Source organism: Aotus nancymaae, unplaced genomic scaffold (assembly GCF_030222135.1).
Source record: "Aotus nancymaae isolate 86718 unplaced genomic scaffold, 86718_ANA_hifiasm-v0.15.2.pri h1tg000341c, whole genome shotgun sequence".
NCBI lineage: Eukaryota > Metazoa > Chordata > Mammalia > Primates > Aotidae > Aotus > Aotus nancymaae.
In genome coordinates, this window is record NW_026988756.1 from 296,014 (window position 1) to 314,327 (window position 18,314).

At 36.6% G+C, this 18,314-nt stretch overlaps 1 protein-coding gene across 1 annotated transcript in view; it reads right to left on the bottom strand.

The window, feature by feature from the left end:
* The window catches only part of LOC110568450 (transmembrane protein 131), a gene marked incomplete at its 5' end in the record, with an annotated part of 81,247 nt that extends 71,873 nt beyond the window's left edge, over positions 1–9,374 (bottom strand). Inside the window, 3 exons of the mRNA XM_064372093.1 lie at positions 1,502–1,582; positions 5,923–6,045; positions 9,228–9,374. Of these exons, the coding sequence (XP_064228163.1) occupies positions 1,502–1,582; positions 5,923–6,045; positions 9,228–9,374 (351 nt within the window). The remainder of the gene's footprint in view (positions 1–1,501; positions 1,583–5,922; positions 6,046–9,227) is intronic.
* Between the last annotated feature and the right edge of the window lie 8,940 nt (positions 9,375–18,314).

Consider the following 18,314-nt stretch of genomic DNA (forward strand, 5'->3'; position numbering starts at 1 on the left):
TTCTGGGGTACATGTGCAGAATATGCAGGATTGTTGCATAGGTACATACATGGCAATGTGGTTTGCTGCCTCCATCCTCGTCACCTATATCTGGCATTTCTCCCCATGTTATCCCTCCCCAACTCCCTCCCCCCCCACTTTCCCTCCCCTAGTCCGCCTCAACAGACCCCATTGAGTGATGCTCCCCTCCCTATGTCCACAACCACTATAATTTCAAGGTGAAACATTTTTGTGAAAAGATATAAATGAACTGTCCATTGCATATTTATTTTTGCTAGTGTGTTTCTATATTCCAGGAATTAACCAAATTACTGGCTTGTTGTTTCTAAACGTTCATACTAACAACCTAAAAATGTAATCTCCACATCTCTTCCCTGGTCAAGATTGGTCAGAAAACAGAATCAAGAGGCCGTGTGTGTGTAATAGTAGTTAATAAAGAAACTCTGATCCTCAAAACTTATTCTTGGTGAAGTTTGTGTTCCTCCAAATTACAGATGAGCAGTGATCTGAGTGACCTGGGTACAGAACTGAATTGACCACAATTGCCTTCTCCCTCTTGGGTTAAAGCATGGTAAACATTTTTAAAACTCTCACATGGCCAGAACCTCTACAAATAAGGTTCTCTTACATATTCTTTAATTTGGCTAATATTGTTAAATATTCAACAATATTGAAGGTGAACACAGATCACCTTCAAGAAATAAACGTTTTCTTTCTTTTTTTTTTTGAGATGGAGTTTTGTTCTTATTGCTCAGGCTGGAGTGCAATGGCATGATCTTGGCTCACTGCAACCTCCGCCTCCCGGGTTCAAGCAATTCTCCTGCCTTAGCCTCTCAAGTAGCTGGGATTACAGGCATGTGCCATCACGCCCAGCTAATTTTGTATTTTTAGTACAACAGGGTTTCACCATGTTGGTCAGGCTGGTCTCAAACTCCTGACCTCAGATGATCTGCCCACCTTGGCCTCCCAAAGCCCTGGGATTACAGGCGTGAGCCACCGGCACCGTACCCTGCCTGGAATTAAAAATTTTATAATCATCACAGGTGCCTGATTAGGTTCCCTCTGCAAATCCCATCTCCTTTACTAACAGTAAACCTGAAGATTCAATTGCTTACCTTCAAAAACATAATGGATTCTTCCTACTTTTTCTTAATCCTTCAGATTTTTTTTTATGTGTAAACCACATCATAAATTATTAGATTCAGAGACAACTTTACCAACATAATTCTGAGAAAGAATAGCTGAAGTTACTTTCTTTCATGTAGTGGGGTAGAACTCCCACCAATTTTATTCACTGCCCTTTCCAAAAATTACTACTTATAGTTTTTCCTCACTCACTCCTCCAATTTTCATATGTACTTGACATAAATTCACATTAAGACAATGATTAAAAGACAAGTCACCCATATTTGTTCAGCCTATAAGGAGTTAAGCATTTTCTAATTTAAGAATAATTGGTTTCATGGGAGCACACACAAGAGAAAACTAGGTTGCAACTCACCCACAGTTTTCTGGTACCTCCTTGTTGACCCGTTGGGAGTTCTAGGTGAAGGTCTCCTCCACTAGAGTACATTTCTACAACCTGGGGCAAAAGAGCACACGATGGTTAAGTTCAAAGTCATATTCTCAAAGCAGGTGTTTTGCTATTACAGAGCAATAACTCTGACATCCTAATTGTTTATCACAAAAAAATTTAAAAACTTATAAAGCTATAAATGTAGGATATGTATCATATCACTAAATTCAGTGCCCTGTAAGTGTAAGCAATGGTGGTATTTTTAATTAAAATAAGGTAACTGAAAATTTAACTTAGATACAGTCTAAGTATAAAAGCTGCTCCAGGGACCAGATTTTAGAAAGTAACGGGACACTTATTATTCTTTTTCCCGAAGGGAATAATTTTTAAAAATTACCAAGTTTTAGAAACACGAATTTTGTATTTCTTATAGTAACATAAAGTGGTTCTTTATGCATACATTTATAACAAGATCCAGCAGTGGATCAAATAAGTACCATACTTGTGAAATGGTGAAAAATGTAAATATTATTTTGAGATATATACAACAACTCTAATGGAACATGAAAATATTTAGTTTCTACTAGCAGCAAAATCACAGGTACTAATATTTCTGTGGCTTATGCCTATGCTTATAGTTTTTTAAAAACAGCTTATCATTGATGTACAATGAATAATACATATTTAAAGTATACAATTTGATGAATCCTGACATATGTGTTCCGGCATAAAATCATCACTGTAATTAAGATATTAAATATATCCATTATCCCCAAAAGTTTCCTCATGCCTTGTGCAATCCATCAATCCTTCTCTGTCCCCTCCTATTTCTAGGCAACCACTGATCTGCTTGCTCTCTATCACTTCAGACTAGCTCATACTTTCTGGAGTTTTATGTAAATGGAATAATACAGTATGTACTCTTGTGTCTGGCTTTTGCTCAGTGTAATTATTTTGAGGTCTACCACATTGTTTATGCATTAATAGTTAACTTCTATTTGATTATACTGCAGTTTTTCAATCCACATGCTGATGAACATTTGAGTTGTTTCCAATGTCTGGGCATTAGAAAGCTGCTGTGGATACTGAGCACAAGTGTTGGTGTGGACATCTGCTTTCCTTTCTTTTGGGTAAATATATAGAAACAAAATGGGTCATAAGGCAGGAGACCTTCCTTTAAAGGTAAGCTAACCCTAGCTCTTAAAAAGAAAATATATTTAATTAACTCAATTAAATTTGGGGTGAAGTATAAGAATGGGTAAAAACTTTCACCTGTTTCATCACAAAAGTTCTCTAGGAGTGAATGAAAAAGGACAGAGAGAAAAATGGCAATTCTTCAGTATAAGCTGAAAGGGTTTTTTTTGTTTTTGTTTTGTGGCAGGGATTGGGGGGTTGTTGGCTTAAAAGTAATGCATATAGCAAAGACTGATGGGCTATAGATTTTCCTTGTTTAGTATTTCCTCCTGATTTATTACAGTGCTTGTCTATAGTGCTTATTGTACTACTAAGAATAACACCTTAGCTGATAGGATGACTGTAGAACTTTTTCTGGAAAACAAGAAGACATTACACATATTATTTCATTAATCTTTCCTGGTATCAAGCAAATAAGCATAACAATGCTTGAAAACATAAGACTAGATCGGGCACAGTGGCTCACGCCTGTAATCCCAGCACTTTGGGAGGCCAAGATAGTGGGAATCACTTGAGCCCAGGAGTTGGAGACCAGCCTGGGCAACATAGTGAGACTCTGTCTCTACAAAAAATAAAAACCATTAGCCAGGTGTGGTGGCATGCACATGTAGTCCCAACTACTCAGGAGACTCAGGTGAGAGGATTGTTTGAGTCTGGGAGGTTGAGGCTGCAGTGAGCCAAGATTGCACCACTGTACTCCAGCCTGGGGTCTGTAAAATAAACAAAGAAACCAAAAACAACCACAGAAGATTAAAAGGTCGCCTACTAATAAGAGAGAAGATGAATAAAGAAATGGAGACAGAAAAAGTCTAAATTACAAATTCAAAGAAACAATTACATTAAAACTAGGAACTTGACACATTCTTTATTTTTAGTCCAGTGCTATTTGTTCTAATTTAGTATAGTTTAGGAAAAAAAGGAAGCCAAACATTATATACAGAATATTTTCTGTGTAAACAAATTCCCACAATAAATGTTTCTGTGCTCTCACATATGTATGCACAGAAAAAGGTCTGAATGACACACACACGGTGGCAAAAGTGGTATCCATGAGGAAGGGCTTGGACTGCAGCTGTGCTGTCTATGCAACAGCTATCAGCTACATGTGGTTATTTACATTAAAATTAGTTGAAATAAAGTTTCAGCCACCCTAGCTGAATTCAAGAGATCAACAGTCACACATAGCTAGCAGTTACTGTTTTGAAGAGAGCAGGAAAAGAACTACTGCATCATCACAGAAAGTTCTGCTGGACAGCTGGACTGGGAAGTAGGAAGTTCAAAGGGACGTTTTTGCTTCACTCATGTTTGAATTGTTAACATTTTTTTTCTGAGTTGAACATACTCATGTGTTTATGTTGTATAATGAACAAATCATATGCATTTTCTTGCTTTACAATATTTTCTTATTGTAATATTGACAAGACTAGTGACACAGAATAACACTGGACTACGAGGTTAAGAGTGTCTTCACCAGGCAAACAATCTATATTTGGTTCTAAGAGAGCAACTTCGGTGTTCCATTTGCTCTCTTGCGTGCTGGTGGAGTCTACTGTGGTAAATCTTGAATTAAAATGTTTTAACTGGAAAAAGACTAGATGAATTGAATTCAAAGAGATCATTGTGCTGGGTGGTAGCTTGGTAACTCCAAAGGTTGAGAAGAAAACACACAGACTGTAAGGCAACTCCAGCAATTATAGACTGACCAACATCTGCTGAGTCTTGCAAGCTTCATCCTTATGGTCTGGCCAACACAATGAGGTGCTACAGTACACCCTTGGGTGCTCTGTAACAGCCCTTCTACAGCAGTGCGGGGCAACTCATGCATCAGGGTCTAACAGAGTAAGTGGCCAGGCATAGTGGCTCACGTCTGTAATCTCAACACTTTGGGAGGCTGAAGCAGGAGGATCACTTGGGGCCAGGAGGTCAAGGCTGCAGTGAACCATGACTGTGCCACTGCACTCCAGCTTGAGTGACAGAGTGAGACTCTGTCTTTCTTTTTTTTTTAAAAGGAAAGCAAGCAGGAAGAATTTCTGAGTTTCTGTATAGATTTGTAGTAACAGCCAAAACAGGAAAAATATACCATTACCTAAAGTATCAAGAGGACGTAAACGACAGAAGGATGTTGAGGACAAGAGGGAATACTTTCCACCTGAAAAGCAGGACACAAGAGCAGTTCTTCTGTGATAAAGATATCCAGCTACAAAAATTAAAACTGGGGCAGAGTATTTTTATCAGTAGCTATCTTCACCCAGTTGTTGTCAAGTATTGTTGCTGCTTTCACTTATAATTTCTAAGCAGTTCACTATTCAGACTCTGAACATTTCCTTTAGTTCCTCCTCATTTCTCCTTCCACTGTTTATATTTATACCAGGGCGGTCTGGAACGACAACCATTTTAGTTGCCAAAGCCCTATACTTATCACAAAATACAGCATTTTTCCTCTACTGTCATTTTCAAGCTGCTTTAAGTCCTGCAGTGTTGGTCCCAAAGAGCTCTGGAGCCCTAGACTATTCTATAGAGCACTCACATCTACTTTTAACACAGACAACACAAGTAGAAGCCACAGAGGCTGCACATGTCACACAGCTAAGTCCCTAGGATATAAGGTAGAGATTTCAGAAAATCGCTAAAGGAATGACACTAGCCAGTGCCACTGTGGAAGAGACAAGGAGCTAGTGAGGAAGAATTTCACACTTGAAAATAATTACTAATAGAAGATTAGGTAAGATAAGAAGTTGAATTTTTAAATAAAAAATAAGTTTGCTTTTAATCATGATCCTATATTACCCTTTCCCTAGATTTTAATTTCTTAGCTGCCATCACCAAAAATTATTTCCAGAAATAAATTTGAACTTTAAATTTAAAAGCTTTAAAAAACATGGATGTTGGGCCAGAAGGTGTTTATAGGCAAGAAAAAAAGCAGCCTTGTGTAGCTGAAAACTCTTCTTTAATTAAATGCAGAGCTGCCTAAACTATAACACCAGAGAAGCCACAGTTGTTTTAAAAATGGTTCCAAAAATTCAAAATCCAGACTACTGTATTTCAAAATTCAGACTACAGCAAGTGGTACTAAAAGTAATACCCCTCTTCAATACATCTATAAAAGCCTATTATTTTAAATAGTCTTGGAAACTAACAAACTGAGATTTCATGCTAAGCATTAATACCCACCACCAAAATGAAGCTATTCAAAATTACCATCATAAACTCACCTGTAAAGGCTCACTGTGAGGATTGTGGATGTTTATTATAGGTGAGAAACTGCTATTTACAGGGACTCTGGCCCCAAGGAATGGCCTCAATCGGTATGGATTTGGAACTCCAACGCCAAATACCTGTTTCAGTGGAGGAAAAAATAAAATTTTAGTTGTTTTTACAATTAACATTTTTAGTTATAATTGACTGATCTAGGGAGACTGGCAAATCTAATTTATATGGAAAAATATTAACAATCACTTTATTTAAAACAAACCCACAAATGTCATTTCTGTACTTGATTTGGCTACATATTTGATTTACTATGTATGTGAATTTAGAATGATTTCTTTAACATATTAGAAACTGAATAATAGTCCTTCAAGAAGTCATGCAATAAACAACAGAAGAAAATAGGGAGTCAGAAGATTTCCCGACCCCAACCATCAGAAGATGGATCTATGGCCCAGACAACCTCTCGAATACCAAGCCTAGCCCCAGGTCATTCCCACATGGGATGGCCCTAGGTTAACTAAGCAGGGTAAGCCAGTAATTCAAATGATATTTTTATTAATATATTGCTATTTATTAAGTGTCTATGAAGTGCTAGGCACAAATACAAAGTGAACAATTCAATAGTAAAAAAATAGATAACGTCCTGGGTCTCATGAAACTTACATCATAGTATTGGAGATAGATTGGATACCAATAAAAAGATTAAAAAAAAAATCCCTCTAGCTACAGAGTGAATAACAGATGGCTGTAGGGGCTGGGGGAGAGTGGAGGGCATTCAGACAGCTAATGTGTAATCCAGTGAGAGTGGCCTGGAAGACAGCAGTGGTAGTAAGGAGAAGAGAAATAAACAGACTGGAGATACATTTAGGAAGAAGACTTGGTGAAAGACTAGATGTGGAGAGGTAAAGAAAGAACACAGCTGGCCACTGGGGTCACCTTGAGAACAACGTGATCATGACCTTTGATATTGTCCAGATTGGCTGCCATCACCTAGGTCTGTTGTGGGATGCCACTAGGGCAATGACCTTCATTTTTATGATAGTCTTTTCATTTACTCAACAAGTGCATGCTCAATGGGTATGATCTATTTAGCACTTCAAAATTGATGAACCAAGCATCAATGGTGTACTGAATGCCTACTAAGCAACCAATAAAGACTTACCGTACATAAGCAGAAGACATGGTCCTTACTGGAAGGGAACACTGACTCTGACCCTTATTTTATATGATGTGTCAGAGTTAATGAGTACTGGGGAGGAAATGTTTAAAAAAAAAAAAAAAAAAAAAGCACAGGAACCGTAAAGTAACGTGTCAGAGCTAACACTCGAGTTCCACTGGCAGCACAGCACAGTGGTAAAGATTATGGTCTTCAGAGCTGCAAAGACATGAGTTTGAGTCCCCCTCAACAACTTACTAATAGCATGACTTGGGCAAATTATTTAACCTTTTAAAATTTCAAGAATAATTGTATCTATAACATAGGCAAGAAATGCATGTACTGTACCTGCTGGACATATATGAGTAATTATTTAATTTTTAAAAAAATTTAATTTTTTAATTTTTTATTTGAGATGGAGTCTCATTCTGTTGCCTAGGCTGGCATGCAGTGGCGTGATCTCGGCTCACTGCAACCTCCGCCTCCTGGGTTTAAGCAGTTCTCTGCCTCAGCCTCCCGAGTAGCTGGGATTACAGGTATGTGCTACCATGCCCAGCTCATTTTTCTATTTTTAGTAGAGACGGGGTTTCACCATGTTGGTCAGGCTGGTCTTCAATTCCTGACCTTGTGATCCACCCACCTTGTCCTCCCAAAGTGCTGGGATTACAGGTGTGAGCCACCGTGCCCAGCAGAGCAATTATTCTTAATAATCTTTCGTTTTCCTCTTTTAGAGATGTGGTCTTGATCTGTCACCCAGGGTGGAGTACAGTGGTGTAATCATAGTTCATTGTGGCCTTGAACTCTTGGGCTCAAGTGATTCTCCCACTTCAGCCTCCCAAATAGCTGAGACTACAAGTGCTCATCACTGGGCCCAGTTAATTTTTAAAAAATGTTTTTTTGTAGAGATGAGGTTTTGCTTTGTTGCTCAGACTGGTCTTGAAATCCTGGCTTCAAGTGATCCTCCCACCTTGGCCTCCCAAAGTGCTGGGATTACAAGTGTGAACTACCATACCCAGCCTTAATAATCTTGACATATAAAAATTTTGATTCACAAACAGAATAATGGTTGATATATAAAAAGATTTGCTATATGACTCCTATAAACATTAACTTTCTTTAATGACCTAAACCAAAATTCTATGTAAAAATAAGTTTATCAAAAAAGTAAACAATATACTTACTGAAGAAAAGTAAGCATAAATGTTTTAATCTTGACACTATTATCAAGTATGCTTCATAAGTGTGAAAAAGCAAAAATTAAACAAACTTTTTTTTTTTTTAATTTTATTTTACTTTAGGTTCTGGGGTACATGTGCAGGTCATGCAGGGTTGTTGCATAGGTGCAAATTATATCCAGCATTTCTCCCCATGTTATCCCTCCCTGCCCTTCCCACCATCTGCTGTCCCTCCCCTATCCCCCCACAACTGCCCCCAGTGTGTGATGCTCCTCTCCCTGAGTCCATGTGTTCTTATTGTTCAACACCCGCCTATGAATGAGAACATGTGGTGTTTGGTTTTCTGTTCTTGTCAGTTTGCTGAGAATGATGGTTTCAGGATTCATCCAAGTCCCTACAAAGGACACGAACTCATCGTTTTTTATGGGTGCATAGTATTCCATGGTGTATATGTGCCACATTTTCTTTGTCCAGTCTATCATTGATGGGCATTTGGGTTGGTTCCAGGTCTTTGTGATTGTAAACAGGGCTGCAATGAACATACGTGTGCATGTGTCTTTATAGAACTATTTATGGTTCTTTGGGTATATACCCAGTAATGGCATTGCTGGGTCAAATGGAATTTCTATTTCTAGATCCTTGAGAAATCGTCACACTGTCTTCCACAACGGTTGAACTAATTTACATTCCCACCAACTGTGTAAGAGTGTTCCTATTTCTCCACATTCCTCTCCAGCATCTGATTTTTCACCATTCTTTTGTCAATCAATCTTACATTAACATTTTAACTGTTGCTTTAAAATCACCTGTTCAGTCTGATTTGAACAGAGATTAAGTATAAAAATGCTCTAAGTCTAAAATCCTATGTTTTCTATTATCCTCTGAGTTCCTGAAGCAAGTTCTTAAAAGGCTGTCATATGATAAGACAGAGAAAATGATTATATTATATAAAATAAGTTTTAATTCTGGTTCTTACCTGGTAAGTAAATACCCCATGATTAGATGTATTAATAAATAAAGTATTTTCTACATTTCCTACTACTCTTGCAAGAAAAACTACATCAAATGATGTATTTCCTCCTGGAAGAATTTTCTGAAAAAGAAAGTAAATAAAGTTAAATTCCTAACAAGAAAAAAATTATACAGTTCAAGTTCCTTAAACAAGTATTTTAGAATCATTTCCATAAACTAGTTTATTTTACTTTAAAAGTTTAAGCTTTAAATTAGCAATGGAAAATACTTAAAAAGATGTCTTCCATATTGAATGTCTACAGTCACATATCTTTGTCAATTACCAGCCACAGCCTTGTACAACAGATGGTTTCTCTGGATTCTGTTCATTTAACAATCACTAGGCTGTCATGAAGTACCTAATTATAGGCTGTTCTATGATCAGACAATCAGATAGGAGTTGCATTGAAGCTGAGCTTTTCACATAGATATACTACAGTACTACCAAGCGGTGACTTGTTCTAGTCCAAAGAATAAGCCCAGGCTTCAGCCTTCTGAAATCTGCCTTCCATCCACACAAGGCACAAAATGTCCCAACAACTTGAATTAGGAAAGAAGGCAGGGGTGAATGTATATGCAGGAACTCACTCCTGTTACTTTCTGCAGATTTAGAATGTTACTGTAGTTAGTAAAATAAAATGTTACTACCGCAAAACAATAGGGCTACTCCATGTTCAAGAGACTGAAATTGTGGTTCTGCCCTGCAACAAAGCCTTAATATGCATGTTAATATGTAAAGCCATCAACCTCTCTCATTCTGCCTCTATGGATAGAACTTTAAAATGCTACCTAAATTATAGCTCAAAATACATGGTAGTGAGACTTTGGCGTCACGTTAGTCTGAAGAAAGCTAGAGAGAGCATGTCTCCTACACTACCACTAACAAAAGAATAATTTACAAGTTCTAAATTATTGTAACTCTTCTTTTGTTGCATTATATTACAGTAATGTACTGCAACAAAAGAATAATTATAATAATTCACAACTTTTCTTGAACCCATAATCTCACAGAGTGAGATTATCAACTAGCCCAAAATTGTAGGGAAGACAAGCACCTCCAAGGACAGATAGAATGTGAATACTGGCTCACCCATGGCAGAGAAGGGAAGAAGATGAGGCTATCAGACAGGAGCATCAGCTAGAAATGCAGCTAACATGTTTACACATTGCTAGAGGCTGTGTGAACTAGCACACAAATCCTGGAAGCTGTAGACACTGGGTGCTATTCACAGCTGAGCCAGAAATTAGTAACAGAAAGACATCTGGCAAATCCTCAAATAGTTTGAAATTAAACAACATACTTCTAAAATAAGCCACTGGTGAAATAAGTAGTAACAAGAGAAATTATAAAATATTTTGAATTCATTGGAAATGAAAACATATTATAATCCATAGGCTGCAGTTAAAGCAGTATTTGGAGGAAAATTTATAGCATTACATGCTTATTTTGAACAGAAATGTTTCACATCAATAATCCACTGTGAGACACTAGAAAAAGAATAAATTAAATCCAGAATAAGCAAAATGAAGGATAATAAACAGTAAAAATTAATGAAATAGAAAACAGAAAGTAGCAAAAAAAACCAATAAAACTGAAGCTGGTGCCTCAAAAAGTTTGTAAAATAGATAAAAGAGCGACCGTGATAAAAAGGGAAAAGTCAAAAACATAAGGAACTAAAATGTGGACATCATTGCATATCCTTTACACATAAAAAGAATGATAAAGGAGTATTACAAGCAACTTTATGCTCATAAATTTAGCAGCTAGGAGAAATGGACACATTCTTTGACAGTCTGCTAGATGTGACACAATCTGCCAAAGCTCACTCAAACTGAAATAATCCTACACACAGTTAAAATTTGATTTGTGGTTTAAAGTCTTCCCACAAAGAAAATCCCACGCTTAAATGATTTCACTGGTGGAACAGAATTCTCTACCAACCATTTAAGAAAGAAATAACACTGGCTGGGTGCAGTGGTTCATGCCTGTAATCCCAGCACTTTGGGAGGCTGAGGCGGGCAGATCACAAGGTCAAGAGATGGAGACCATCCTGGCTAACACGGTGAAAACCTGTCTCTACTAAAAATACAAAAATTAGCTGGGTGAGGGTGAGGCAGGAGAATTGCTTGAACCTGGGAAACGGAGGTTGCAGTGAGCTGAGATCGTGCCACTGCACTCCAGCCTGGCAACAGAGTGAGACTCTATCAAAAAAAGAAGGGAGAAGGGAGAAGGGAAGGGAGAAAACAAACCTACATTACATGAACTTTCCAACATACAGGAGAGAACATTCCTAATTTAGCATTACCCTGATATCAAGACCACACAAAGACTTGAAAACTACAAGCCGATATCCTTCATAAACACATAAACACAACTTTCTACAAAATACTGGCAAACTGAATCTAGGCAAGATATAAAATAGATAACACATCATGACCAAGTAATTTTTATCTTAGAAATGCAATTCTAGTTCAACATTCAAAATATCAAATCAATGCAATTTACTTATCAACAGAGTAAAGAAAAAGCACAAGATCATCTCAATAGCAGCATATAATAAGTTGACAAAATTTAATATTGATTCATGATTAAAAATCTCAGTAAACTAAGTCAACAGAAGAGAACTCCCTCAACATTATAAAGAATATCTACAAAAACCCTAGAAGAAGCTTGTCCATCCTGCAGCCTAGGATAGTTCTGAATTAGGCCCAACACAAATTTGTAAACTTTTTAAAAAAACATTAAGACTTTTTTGTGCTGTTTAAAAATTATTATTTAAAGCTCATCAGCTATTACTAGTGTATTTTATGTGTGGCCCAAGACAATTCTTCTTCCAATGTGGCCCAGGGAAGCCAAAAGATTGGATACTCCTGTCCTAGGAGCTATCATAGTATTTAATGGTGAATGACTGAATGCTTTTCTTCCAAAATTTAAAATAAGGCAAGGATGCCCTCTCTTATGATAGCTATCTAACACTGTACTAGAAGTGCAAAAAGGGCCAGGTGCGGTAGCTCACGCCTGTAATCCCAGCACTTTGGGAGGCCGAGGCGGGTGGATTATGAGGTCAACAGATCAAGATCATCCTGGCCAACATGGTGAAACCCTGTCTCTACTAAAAATGCAAAAATTAGCCGGGCGTGGTGGTGCGCGCCTGTAGTCCCAGCTGCTCAGGAGGCTGAGGCAGGAAAATCACTTGAACTTGGGAGGTGGAGGTTGCGGTGAGCCAAGATCGCGCCACTGCACTCCAGCCTGGTGACAGAATGAGACTTTGTCTTGACAAAAAAAAAAAAAAAAAAAAAAAAAGAAGTGCAAAGAAATAAAAGGCATTACACATTAGTACGGAAGAAAAATAAGTTTTTATTCAGATAGCATGCCTTATTATATACAGAATTTCTAAAAATATCTATAAAAATGCTCCTAAAACTAAGAAAAGAGTTTAACAAAGTCATGGGAATCAAGGTCAACATCAAATGATCAACTGTATCTCCATATACTAGCAATGAACAACTGGATTTCTAATATTTAAAAAGTACCATTTAGAATAACACACACACAAAGAAATACTGAGGTATAAATCTAATAATGTGCAAGTTCTTTAAGCTGAAAACTATTAAACACTACTGAAAGTAAACAAAGAAGACAAATAAATGGAGATACTGTGTTGATGGGTTAGAAGACTCAATATTAGATGTTAGTTCTTCTGAAATGGATTTATATATCCAATGAAGTGCAATCAAAATTTCAGTCTAAGTAGAAGTAACAATTAAATGCAATGTGAAGTAAGATCCTAAAACAGAAAAAGTAATACACTGATGGAAAAACTGATGAAATTCATGTAAGTTCTTTAGTTAATGGTATCGTATCAATGCTAGTTTCCTGGTTTAAAAATTGTACTATGATTATATAAGATGTTAACATTAGAAGAATGTTAGAATGAAGAATATAACATCAGAAAAATATACTATGACGATATAAGAATGTACTATAATATTATATTATATATTAATGTACTATGATTATATAAGATGTTAACATTAGGCCGGGCATGGTGGCTCATGCCTGTAATCCCGGCACTTTGGGAGCCCAAGGTGGGCGGATCACGAGGTTAAGAGATTGAGACCATCCTGGCCAACATGGTGGAATCCCGTCTCTACTAAAATACAAAAAATTAACTGGGCGTGGTGGTGGGTGCCTGTAGTCCCAGGAGAATTGCTTGAACCTGACAGGTGGAGGTTGCAGTGAGCCGAGATTGTGCCACTGCACTCCTGCCTGGTGACTGAGCGACACTCCGTCTCAAATAAAAAAAAAAGTTAACAATAGAAGAATGTTAGAGTGAGGAATATATGGAGAATATTACTTTTCTGTACATTTAAAGTTAATTTAAAAGAACATTATAAAAAATCCCAAATTCTTTTTTAAAGAAACTGACAGCCTGATTCTAAAATTTAGATGATAAAGAAAGGAAATAAGAAAAGCCAAAGCAATTCTGAAAAAGAAAATCAAAACCAGAGGATTCATAATATCTAAGAATTAATATAAAGCCACAGTTACCAAAACAGCATGGACTGGTGAAAGGATATGTATTTCAGAGTCTATTAGATATGTGTTAGAACACAGTGAAGACTCACACATACAAGGTTAACTTAACACATACAAGAACACAGACTCACACATACAAGGTTAACTGACTTTCAACAAAAATACAATGGGATTTCAATGAAAAAGGATAGTCTTTTTCAACCAATAGCTGAGGAACAAATGAATACCCATATATAAAACAAATCAAAACAATCCTCAATCCCTATTTCATGCCATAAACAAACAGTAGCTAAAAATGGACTGTAGATCTAAATGCAAAATCTAAAACTACTATGGTTGTCTGTGGGATTGGTTCTAGGACTTCATGCAGATACCAACATCTGTGGATGCTGAAGTCTCTGCCGTAAAACAATGTAGCATTTGTATATAACCTATGCTTATCCTCCTGGATATGTATGTATCATCCTGGGGATTATACTTTAAATAATCTCGACATTACCTGTAATACTCAATACAATGTAAATGCTATGTAAATAGTTGTTATCCTGTATTATTTGTCTGAACATGCACAGACAAGAAAAAAAGTCTTGTTCAGTACAGAAACACTATTTTTTTTCCTCTAATAGTTTTGACCTGTGGTTGACTGGATCCACGGATGAGAAGACCATGGATACAGAGGGCCAGCTGTACTTCTAGGAAAAAGAAATGGAGACAAAATTTGTGTATTTCCTAGCTACAACTCCCAAAGCATGACCCATAAAAGAACAATTTGATAAACTGGACTCCATGAAAATTATAAGCTTTTGCTCTTTCAAAGATTATATAAAAAGAGTGAAAAGGCATGACACAAAATGGAAGAAAAGGCTGATAAATAACATATCTCAAGAACTTATATCCTGAACATGTAAGAAACTCTCATGAATTCAATGAGAAAACAAACAACTTAAGAAACAGGCAAAAGAACTGAACAGACTCTTCACCAAGGAAAACATATGGATGACAAATAAAAAGATGCTCAACATCAACTGTCACAGGGGAACGCAAATTAAAATAAAAATGGCCTAACACCGTACACCTATTTGAATGCCTTGCATCACAAAAAACCCAAACCTCGCCACACAGAGTTAATCAGGATGTGGAACAACTGAAACTCTCATATGTTTCTCATGGGAATACAAACTGGTACAGTCGTTATAAAAAAAACTGTTAAAATCTGTATGTAAATATTTACAGTGGGTTTATTTACAATAACTCAACACTGGAAACAACCCAAAAGTCTTCAACTGGTGAATGAATAAACACACAGTGACACTGCCAGCCAATGAAATACTATTCCATAATAAAGTGGTATAAAGAACTGATATAGCCTATTACACCAACCAATATGAAATGCATTATGCTAAAAGAAAGAAGCCAGACTAAAAATGCTATATGCTACAAGGTTCCACTAACATAATCTTCTGGAATAAGCTACATTCACTGGTTTGAGTTAACCAAGTTGTTGATTACATGACCTTATGGGTTTGTCAAAACTCAGAACTGTATACTAAAAGGGTGAATTTTACTGCAAGTATACTGTAATTTAAAAACAAATACATATAAAATATATATTAAACATATAAGTTTATGTAAATATATTCATATATACATATATACATATAAAATATATATTAAATATGTTTATGTAAATGTGTGCATATATATGTGTATATCTATGTGTATACGTATACGTGTATATAAATACACACACACACACACACACACACACACACACACACACACACTTCAGTTCAGCTGACTGCAACTTTGCCCTTCTAGTTGCTCAGGACAAAACTCTAGAGTCAATTTTGACCCTTCTCTTTCTCTCAACCCCACATCAAATATATATAGGTATACATATATTTATGTATTTGTTTTTCACTGTTTTGGGTGAATCCACAAGGGTTGTGGACTCTCTCAAGCATATTTTAGCCTGGACCTTTTTTTATGAAGGTCTCAGTGTACATTTTCCCTTGGAGCAAGAACAAGTAATTGGGTATTTAGGTTTAACTCTTGGTGGGCAAGATTAAAGCCAAATTTATATGCACCCAATACAGGAGCACCCAGATACATAAGACAAGTTCTTAATGACTTATAAAGAGACTTAGCCTCCCACACAATAATAGTGGGAGACTGTAACATCGTATTGTCAATATTAGACAGATCAACGACATAGAAAATTAACAAGGATATCCAGGATTTGAACTCAGACCCGGAACAAGTAAACTTAATAAACATTTATAGAACTCTCCACTTGAAATACACAAAACATATATTCCTATCAGTGCCACATCACACCTATTCCAAAAGTGACTACAAAATTAGAAGTAAATCACTCCTCAGTAATTGCATAGTATTTCATAGGTTTAAATGAAATATTGGTTGGCTGCTTGTTATTTTCTTCCCTTATTCCTTCCTGTCTCCATTGTTAAGCACAATTATTGGCATAAAAGAGGTTTTCAATACCTATTTTTAGACTGTATTCTAGCCTGGGCAATAAAGCAATACACCCGTTCTCTCTCCCTCTTTCTCTTCCTTTTTCTTCCTCTCATTCTTTTTTTTCTCTCTCTCTTTCTTTCTTCCCTTTTTTTTTCATTTTTTCTTAAAAAATAAAAAAGAAAGAAACTCTGATATTTACCAGCATATTCTGGGTTCAGCAAAGCATAGGAGGAGCCAATATAATTTAACTATTTTACTTTCAGCTTGGGGACCTTTATTTTCCGCTGCTGATGGCAATGTAATGTAAGACACTAAAAATCAAGTGTTGCTACCTGTCACATGATTGGACACTCTGTGAACACAATAAACATCTTTGCATAAAAAATAACAGCAAATGTTTTAATCCAAAAGCTGCCATAATCTCTAAAATTTTCCCAGAGGAAATGACCAAAATGTTGGTTACAGTTGGGTGACTAGGAATGGCAACTGTAGACTGAGAACCTCTCCCACTAAAAAAATTTCTTAAAAAAAAAAAAAGATTAGAGCTAAATTAACTTTAAAACAACAAAATATTAAAATGAAGTGGGTAATATCACTGAGTTCAGGCAGTCCACCCACACTTTTTATTGTTGTGAACTTAATTCCACAGAATCATATGACTGGTCACCCTTTTATCACCTTCCTAACTCCCTCTGACGATGTAAGGATTCACAGAACTGACACTGAGAGACACAAGGGACTCTCAGCAATACGGGAAAAAAACCCACTACAATATCATTTTCCCATCTAAGATGCCAGTGCTTGTAATACAGATGTTTTATACCATACCAAGAATAAAAAGACAAGAGTGTCAAAAAAAAATGCAGACCTAATCTTCATGTAAAACCATGAGTGAGAATGACAAGTACAAACCCAACCCACAGAAAAGGGCAGTGAAGAAAACTTATGTGACTCATTCTGGACACTGCAGGAAGGGAGAAAAACTAACTTATTCTTAGAATTTGCACTATGTAACAGTTCTTATGCAAGTGTACGGTCTGAATACATATCAGTGGTCCAAAAAAACCTCCAGCAGAAAATTTAATGTTTCCTTGGTAGTGTTGAGACCACCAGTGCCATTCTCTGTGGAAAAACACACCCTTAATCCAGGATGACAGTGAGTATAAGGTGTCCTTGCCTGTAACATGTGCCCCAATTTCTGATAAAAAAATGTGAAAAAAAATTTAACTGTGTAACAAACCTGCACATCCTGCATATATACTCCTGAACTTAAAAGTTGAAGGAAAAAAAAATAGCAAATTAGTACAATAAATGCTGTGTATCTACTACCTAAAAAAATATCTAAAATGTTCTCTAAAAAAATGTGAAAAAAGTTTTAGAATTATGGTATTCCTATCCAAGAACAGTTGTAGTGTCAATGAAGAGATCCATAAGGTCTATGTTTATTACTGAAAATGTACTCAGAGGAAAATTGGTTTCCTTAAAAGTTTTTGGCTGGGTGTGGTGGCTTACACCTGTAATCCCAGCACTTTGGGAGGCTGAAGTGGGTGGATCACGAGGTCAGGAGATCGAGACCATCCTGGCTAACATGGTGAAACCCCGTCTCTACTAAAAATACAAAAAATTAGCTGGGTATGGTGGCAGGTGCCTATAGTCCCAGCTACTTGGAGGCTGAGATTGTGCCACTGTACTCCAGCCTGGGCAACAGAACGAGACTGTCTCAAAAATAAATAAATAAAATTTTTATGAAAACTTAATTTTATTTAAAAATGTCTATATTCAAACAATACCCTTTTAAGGCCCATCCAAACTCCAACGAGTTAGGAAAATCACCATGGAATGTTTAATTTTTAGTGCAGCTTTCTGCTGCATCTAGTATGTAGCTGAGATCTGAGTTTCTAGTAATACCACTAAGAAACTGCAATTTTCCCAAGTCAGCTTGTACCACAGCTCAGTCCCCAGGCTTTTTCCTTCCTTGGTGATTTCATCCAGATCCATGGCTTCATATCTACACTAGTGACTACTAAATTTCTA